At 39.6% G+C, this 9326-nt stretch overlaps 1 protein-coding gene across 1 annotated transcript in view; it reads right to left on the reverse strand.

Annotated features, from left to right (window-relative positions):
• The window catches only part of ANO3 (anoctamin 3), a 194255-nt gene extending 193804 nt beyond the window's left edge, over positions 1-451 (reverse strand). Inside the window, exon 1 of the mRNA XM_007462608.1 lies at positions 258-451. Coding sequence (XP_007462670.1) covers positions 258-450 — 193 coding nt within the window. The 5' untranslated portion in view covers position 451. The remainder of the gene's footprint in view (positions 1-257) is intronic.
• Positions 452-9326: the final 8875 nt, after the last annotated feature.

The following is a 9326-nucleotide window of genomic DNA, read 5'->3' on the forward strand; positions in this document are numbered from 1 at the left end:
GAATGCCAATGAGCCAGTGATTTGGGTGGCTGATCTGTCTTCTCTTGCCAACAGAAAGTGTTAGGTCCGTATTTGCATGGGGTTGGCTACCTTCAAGGATAGAAGGAAATGAACACACATCTCACCAACGAATGGCCTTTTGTCTGACTGGCATAGGCTACTGTTCTCCTTTCTATGCCAATCTCCTTTCTGAAGACTCTATAAACACTAGTGGAAAACACTACTCTTTAAAAGTTAAACAAGAAAGCAGAGCTCACCTTGCTCTGCTTTGTCAGCAGAGATTGAGGTTACAGAAGTGGGAGCCTGAGATTCACTCTCAGTTGACTGGAAGAGTGAGGTAGATTGGCTCAAGTTCTTTGAGTAAGCATAGTTCTGGGCCAGGCAAGGCAGGGATCTCCGAGATGGTTTTAATGAAGTTTCTTTTGCTATCTCACTCTTGCTTATATTCATACCTGCAAATTCAAAATGGCAAGTTTTAGCAACAAGAAATAATCAGCAGAAATCAACAAATAATTTTAATTCTTGTGATGGCTGTTTCAGAAAAGTACTCTTGAAAAGCATCACCTAGGGATTAGCACTAGTGGAATTCGTTTGTTTCTATATTGTCAGAGGAAGTGTTTTGAGATTTTTGTCAAATAGTTATGAGAAATAAACAGCTCCTCTTCCAGTTTGAGCTTTCACTGTTTTTTAAAGGTTCTGTAAAAAAGAAACTGAGGTTTAAATTCATTTGGAGAGTTATGAGAACAATAATTTGGATTGTCTTTGGATAAATTTAACCATTTAGGTTTTTAAACAGTAAAATAAATAAAACCTAATGCGTAGAAATTCAAATTACTATTATTAACCAGAGCACTTCTTTCTATAACCTATCCTCCTTTAAACACACCACATAATGTACTAATAGTGATCAAGAGGCTGGAAAGGAACAGCATACATGGTTTAGTACAAAAACTGACCAGCAGGGGGACAGCATTCCTGTGCTCCATGTAACAGTCCCTCTCCTCATGCAGAGAAGACTGATCTGCCAGAAGAAAGAATGCCCCTCAACAGGACTCTGCCTCCATAATTGGAAATCCCAGTAACTGTATTCTCCCAGTAATGAATGACCCCATGTCTCTGTATGCCCCTGTCCCCATCCATCCTCATCCCCCTTACGTTAATCCCAGGGCATTCCTCAGCCCTGGAATACTGCTATGGGTATGCTGGTACATGCCTTTTTTGCACATATTGAGTATTTCTCTAAGAGGAAACACTTAGATGTACAACTGCTGGCTTGAAGGGCATGAATATTTATCATTTGGATAAATAATGCCAAACTGCCTTCCCTAAAAGCTTTATCTTTTCACACTTTCCCAAATAGTACAAGATGGAATCCATTTCTTTATGAAATTCCTTGGGGAACTCTAGATAGTATCATTTGTTTTAATTCTGAATAAAATAAAAAGCCAACAAAAAACAAAAAAAAAATTTTAATCTTCATGTTACAGATTGAACATGTTTTCATATATTTCTAGCCAATTATAATTCTTAAATGATTAAGCTATTTTATAGTTTTTCTAGTGTGTTGTTAGGCTTTTTCTTATTACTTTATAGTATGTGTGTGTGTATATACATATGCGGGAGTTTGGGGTATCAACCCTTCATGCAGTTAAAAATCCACATACAATTTAAAACCAGCCCTCTGACTCCACTGTTCCTATCAGTAGTTCTGCATCTGCAGATTCAACCAACCTCAGATTGTGTAGTACTGTAGAATTTTTTTTGAAAACAATCCATGTGTAAGGGGACCCTCACAGTTCAAACTTTTGTTGTTCAAGTGTCAACTGTATATACATTCATATATACATCTATACATATAGTTATATAAAGTATTTTAGTGACTACATATTAAACGTAATATATGCTGTGTTTATTTCATTTAGTTTTCTAACAATCTTACCAGGCAGACATTATACCTATTAGCTATGTGGAAACTGAGACTTAGAGAGGATATGTAACATTCCTTATATCACACCAACAAGAAAACTGTTTGGGATTTATTTTCCAAACAGTTTCTAGTGCTAAAACCATCACATCATGTTGCATCCATAAATTAAGTTTGAAACTCCTGCACACCATCCATTTACCTCGAAAATCACAGACACTGAAATGTAAAGAACAGACACCAAAATTCATTCTGGTAGAGGCTAAAACTCAGACGGAATATACCTAGAAACACATCTGCTTTTTTTTTTTTTTTTTTTTTTTTTTTCCTTGCGTTATGCGGCCCTCTCACTGTTGTGGCCTCTCCCACTTGCGGAGCACAGGCTCCGGACACGCAGGCCCAGCGGCCATGGCCCACGGGCCCAGCCGCTCCGCGGCATGTGGGATCCTCCCGAAACGGGGCACGAACCCGCGTCTCCTGCATCGGCAGGTGGACTCCCAAGCACTGCGCCACCAGGGAAGCCCCACATCTGCTTTTACCACCCTCCCTATTCACCTGCCCATCTTCACTATATTAAAGTAAATTTCAAATGTAGTGATTGAAAGGTGAAAAAGACAAAGCAAACCCACCAGTACATACAGCACTCAAGTAATGAAAATTCTGCCTTGCAATTACTCATCTTAATTCCATTTTTGAGACAGAGTAGAATCTGGGTCTTAATAGGTATGGGCAAGGGTCTTAATAGGTACTGAAAATTATATTTTCAGTAATTATATTTATTATAAGACAAACAAATTTAACTAAATTTATTATAAGACAAACAAATTTAACTAAACTCTACTCATGTTGTTTCGGTCAATACTTTTTGGCTACTTTATAATCAGCTCATGAATTAACTCCAGATTTCTAAGGATATTTTCAAGTGCATGAATTCAAATAAAGACAAGCAGAGGTACCAATGTTCATTTCCCTTTGAGACAAATGAGAATCTTGAAAAAAAAACAAGACAATTTTTGAGAGGTTCTATAGAAATAAGACATAGTTGAATAGATGAAATGCAGACAAACCTAGCAGTAGGGATTTTATCTTCCCATTTTATAAAAAAAAAATGTATTTATTTTCACGTTAATTCTCAGTGTGAAAATAAAATGTGAACTAGAAAGGGATTGAAGAAAGAATTATGAATTGATCCAGTTTCTTAGCTTTCTGGGACTCTGTAATGATAAGAAAGGAAAATACCCTTTTGAAGAGGAATTCCCCAAGGCCCACAGAACTCATACTGAAATCCTATTCATACACCATACAATCCCCCTTATTTAAGGACCGACTAGTGTTTTCTATACTACATTCAAAGAATAGCACAGGAGGACGAGGGGAAGATGGCGGAAGAGTAAGACGTGGAGATCACCTTCCTACCCACAGATACACCAGAAATACATCTACACGTGGAATAACTCCTACAGAACACCTACTGAACGCTGGCAGAAGACCTCAGACCTCCCAAAAGGTAGGAAACTCCCCACATACCTGGGTAGGGCAAAAGATAAAAGAAAAAACAGAGACAAAAGAATAGGGACGGGACCTGCACCAGCGGGAGGGAGCTGTGAAGGAGGAAAGGTTTCCACACACTAGGAAGCCCCTTCTCGGGCGGAGACTGCGGGTGGCGGAGGGGGGGGGAGCTTCGGAGCCGCGGAGGACAGCACAGCAACAGGGGCGCGGAGGGCAGAGCGGGGAGATTCCCGCACAGAGGATCGGTGCCGACCAGCACTCACCAGCCTGAGAAGCTTGTCTGTTCACCCGCCGGGGTGGGCTGGGCTGGGAGCTGAGGCTCAGGCTTTGGTCGGAGCGCAGGGAGAGGACCGGGGTTGGCGGAGTGAACACAGCCTGCAGGGGGTTAGTGCACCACGGCTGGCCGGGAGGGAGTCCGGGAAAAGTCTGGACCGGCCAAAGAGGCAACAGACTTTTTCTTCCCTCTTTGTTTCCTGGTGCGCGAGGAGAGGGGATTAAGAGCGCTGCTTAAAGGAGCTCCGGAGATGGCGCGAGCCGCGGCTAAAAGTGCGGACCCCAGAGGCGGGCATGAGACGCTAAGGCTGCTGCTGCGGCCACCAAGAAGCCTGTGTGCGAGCACAGGTCACTATCCACACCTCCCTTCCTGTAAGCATGTGCAGCCCGCCACTGCCAGGGTACTGGGATCCAGGGACAACTTCCCCAGAAGAACGCACGCGCGCCTCAGGCTGGTGCAACGTCACGCCGGCCTCTGCCGCCTAAGGCCCGCCCCGCACTCCGTGCCCCTCCCTCCCCCTGGCGTGAGTGAGCCAGAATCCGCAAATCAGTGGCTCCTTTAACCCCGTCCTGTCTGAGCGAAGAACAGAGGCCCTCCAGCGACCTACACGCAGAGGCAGGGCCAAATACAAAGCTGAGCCTCTGGGAACTGTGAGAACAAAGAGGAAAAGGGGAAATCTCTCCCAGCAGCCTCATAAGCAGCGGATTAAAGCTCCACAATCAACTTGATGTACCCTGCATCTGTGGAATACATGAATAGACAACGAATCATCCCAAATTGAGGAGGTGGACTTGGAGAGCAAGATTTATGATTTTTTCCCCTTTTCCTCTTTTTGTGAGTGTGTATGTGTATGCTTCTGTGTGAGATTTTGTCTGTATAGCTTTGCTTCCACCATTTGTCCTAGGGTTCTATCCATCCGTTTTTTGCTTGCTTTTGTTTTTTAATTTATTTTTCTTAATAATTATTTTTTAGTTTAATTATTTTATTTTACTTTATCTTCTTTCTTTCTTTCTTTCCTTCCTTCCCTCCTTTAGACAACGAATCATCCCAAATTGAGGAGGTGGGCTTTGAGAGTAAGATTTACAATTTTTTTCCCCTTTTTCTCTTTTTGTGAGTATGTATGTGTATGCTTCTGTGTGAGATTTTGTCTGTATAGCTTTGCTTTCACCATTTGTCCTAAGGTTCTATCCGTCCATTTTCTTTCTTTTAAAAAATTTTTTTTCTTAATAATTATTTTTTAATAACTTTATTATATTTTATCTTATTTTATTGTATTTTACTTTAGTTTCTTTCATTTCTTTCCTTCTTTCTTTCTACTTCTACTAATTCTTTCTTTCTACTTTTTCTCCCTTTTATTCTGAGCCGTGTGGATGAAAGGCTCTTGGTGCTACAGCCAGGAGTCAGTGCTGTGCCTCTGAGGTGGGAGAGCCAACTTCAGGACACTGGTCCACAAGAGACCTCCCAGCACCACATAGTATCAAATGGCAAAAATCTCCCAGAGATCTCCATCTCAACACCAGCACCCAGATTTACTCGACGACCAGCAAGCTACAGGGCTGGACACCCTATGCCAACCAACTAGCAAGACAGGAACACAACCCCACCCATCAGTAGAGAGGCTGCCTAAAATCATAATAAGTCCACAGATACCCCAAAACACACCACCAGACGTGGACCTGCCCACCAGAAAGACAAGATCCAGCCTCATCCACCAGAACACAGGCACTAGTCCCCTCCACCAGGAAGCCTACACAACCCACTGAACCAACCTTAGCCACTGGAGACAGACATCAAAAACAACGGGAGCTACGAACTTGCAGCCTGCAAAAAGGTGAACCCAATCACAGTAAGATAAGCAAAATGAGAAGACAGAAAAACACACAGCAGATGAAGGAGCAAGATAAAAACCCACCAGACCTAACAAATGAAGAGGAAATAGGCAGTCTACCTGAAAAAGAGTTCAGAATAATGATAGTAAAGATGATCCAAAATCTTGGAAATAGAATGGACAAAATGCAAGAAGCAGTTAACAAGGACCTAGAAGAAATAAAGATGAAACAGACAATGATGAACAACACAATAAATGAAATGAAAAATACTCTAGATGGGATCAATAGCAGAATAAATGAGGCAGAAGAACGGATAAGTGACCTGGAAGATAAAATAGTGGAAATAACTACTGCAGAGCAGAATAAAGAAAAAAGAATGAAAAGAACTGAGGACAGTCTCAGAGACCTCTGGGACAACATTAAACGCACCAACATTCGAATTATAGGGGTTCCAGAAGAAGAAGAGAAAAAGAAAGGGACTGAGAAAATATTTGAAGAGATTATAGTTGAAAACTTCCCTAATATGGGAAAGGAAATAGTTAATCAAGTCCAGGAAGCACAGAGAGTCCCATACAGGATAAATTCAAGGAGAAATACGCCAAGACACATATTAATCAAACTGTCAAAAACTAAATACAAAGAAAGCATATTAAAAGCAGCAAGGGAAAAACAACAAATAACACACAAGGGAATCCCCATAAGGTTAACAGCTGATCTTTCAGCAGAAACTCTGCAAGCCAGAAGGGACTGGCAGGACGTATTTAAAGTGATGAAGGAGAAAAACCTACAACCAAGATTACTCTACCCAGCAAGGATCTCATTCAGATTTGATGGAGAAATTAAAACCTTTACAGACAAGCAAAAGCTGAGAGAGTTCAGCACCACCAAACCAGTTTTACAACAAGTGCTAAAGGAACTTCTCTAGGCAAGAAACACAAGAGAACGAAAAGACCTACAATAACAAACCCAAAACAATTAAGCAGCATTTTCCTTTCCATTTATCTTTGAAGCAATGCTTTCTCATTTCCTGAACTACCAAGTGTTTCCAAAGCTATCATACAGATCAGCTTTGCTAGAAACCAATATAATCTAAGCTGAAAGTATGAGATCCTAATGTTCAAAAGAGTACAGTTCTTTTCAAAGTTCCACATCGATTGCCATCGTATTCTGCTTGGCATATCCAGCAATATCTTTTCTTTGCTTGGCATGATTAACACTAACTACCCCCACAGCACATTCAGGCCTTTTTTCTTCTATATTCTAAAGTTCCATTTCTTTTCTTGTATGACTTTACCTGGTAACCTTGAATAATATTTGATAGCTACCTATTTAAAGCTAATAACTAGAAAAGAGACCACAGTAACACATCAGTTTGGCTAAGCATATGCAACTCTTAAGTTTAAGGATAAACCTGTTGAAGTGTAGAAATGTGTCATTTCCTATATTTAGAACAGATTTTTCTAAAGCAACAATTAGTACTACTACCAACTGTTCTAAGAGCACTTCATAAATGCTCACATATTTGAAAGGATCTCATGAAATGACAGTTTCACTTGGGTATACACAAAGGTCCAATTGCAAATACAATGTAATTGCAAACAAGGTATCTTCTAGAAATACATTCACATAAGACACCTGACATCAAAGGAGGTAAAGTTGTTATTAAGATACTACTTAACTCAATGGGCTTTGAGCTGATACAGAGTTTTAATTGGAAAAATAGGTTCTTTGAAAACTTCAAAGAGAAAATTGAAGAGAAAAGAAAAATTGGTTATCCTCAGTGAAAAATACATTTTTCAAAAGATCCACTCTTTTAGTAAAATTTCAAGAAGACTAACTCATCCTAAGGACTCATGTGAAAAAAAAATATGTATTTTTTTATAGATCAAACTTTGAAATTTCTGCCAAGTACATTGTTAGAAGAATTTTGGGAAATATGTAGCAAAAGAACATATTATAACCTAATGAATTTTATATTATGCCCACAAGGGGGAAATTTAAAAAAATAAATTTAAAAATAAATATATTTGTCTCTTGTTTTATTCTCAAGATGAATTATATGGTTTAGTAAGATTTTATACCTTTATCAGAAGTATTTTAGAACTGTTGGGCTGAGGGGAGGTGGTGTCTTAGGATGCCATTTAATTTCATAAAATCCAAACACACTTTTCTATATTAGTGGATACAATCAAAGCACATTTATCTAAATAATAAGTTTTGGGGGGAAAAAGCATAAATGGGCACAGACTTTTCTTATTTTTCTGCCTTGTCAAAATCTTTATAGTTTTCTCTCCTTCAAAAGAACATGTGGCTTGAGTGTGTCCTTCTTGGCATAAATTATTTCTACGTGATAAAAGCTCTATTTATCGAGTGCCTACAAAGTGCTAGATGCATCCTGTGTGTTACCAGTAATTCTCATAATAGTCCTGTTAGGATGTGTCATCCCCACTTTACATGTGAAAATCCTGAGACACAAAGGATGTAAGTAACCTTTCTCAAGTCTCGCACACAGGAAGTGCTGGAGCCTGAAACAAACCAGGTCCATCTGATTTCAAGGCCTCTGCTCTTTGTAATATAACAAGCAACTTCTCTGTTTACTCAGAAACTTCTTTTACAAGTTTGCTCTTCACTCACTTTTTAGTTTTCCTCTCACTTTGAACAAGAAAAAGTTTGTCTACTTATAGAGTCCCAGTAGGGCAGAGATGGCTAACTCAGAGTAACTGAAGAAAGCTTAATGAAGGGATTATTTAAAGGGTGTGGGCAGGATTAAGAGAAAAAGGATAATGGTAAGGCTCCCTACAACTAACAATGCCCAGAAAACTTTACCACCCTTGGGCCTGCAGAGCAAGGAGAGGAAGTAGATATATGAACCTGGAGACAACTATAGGTGGGGGAGAGGAAATCTGGCAGATCCTGTGTGCTTAGACACAGGAATGCAGCCACTGCCAACCACAAACTGACATGAAGGGAGCCAGGGAAATAAAATACCCAACCTCTCTTTTGTCAACTTCTAATCTGCTGCTGATGCCTCCTACTGGTCAAATCTATACAGTAGCTAGAGGTCATGAGAACCCATGGTTGCTGTAAGTCATAGATATCAGTTTGCTGGGGCACAGGGCAGGGTAGAAAAAGGTGTGGGATGAGTCTGGAGGGATCTACAGAGATTATCCATTACACATGTTCAGATGTATAACTTCAGAGGAGCTTTGAGCATCACCTTTGGGGGCAGAAAACAATGTATGCACTTTTACCACTAAAGAATAAAATTTAGTTGTTTTTTTTGTTTTTTTTTTAATAAACTAAGTAGTTGAAGATGCTTACAAGCAAACATGGGAACAGCAACTATTGACGTTAATGTACTTTTGAGTTTGCTTGCTCTGTGCAAGACGATGCAGGAGACAAAGGTGAACAATATACAGTGAACTTTTAAATTAGTAACTAGCAACATCAAAATTTATCTCTTCAATTATAATATATTACAGTGAATAAGAAGATCTCTCTTATAAGTCTAATGCAAGACAGAATACTTTAAGAAGGGCACAAAATTATGAAGGGGTTTCTAAATTGATGAAAATACATTTTTAAAGTTTTGAAGGTGAAATGAGTGCCCTTGTTTTTATCTTTATCTTTGTGTACTGTTCTCTAATTTCCAAGTCACACAGCCCACCCCAGTAGGTTCATTCCCTTGTTATATGTCCTGTTAGAAACATATACTTTGCTTACCATGTTTGCATGTATTTATTTATTAGGATATTATTTAATATATAGTCTTTTTAGCTATAAGGGAAGT

This window comes from Lipotes vexillifer, unplaced genomic scaffold, assembly GCF_000442215.2.
Source record: "Lipotes vexillifer unplaced genomic scaffold, Lipotes_vexillifer_v1.1 scaffold456, whole genome shotgun sequence".
Taxonomy (NCBI): domain Eukaryota; kingdom Metazoa; phylum Chordata; class Mammalia; order Artiodactyla; family Lipotidae; genus Lipotes; species Lipotes vexillifer.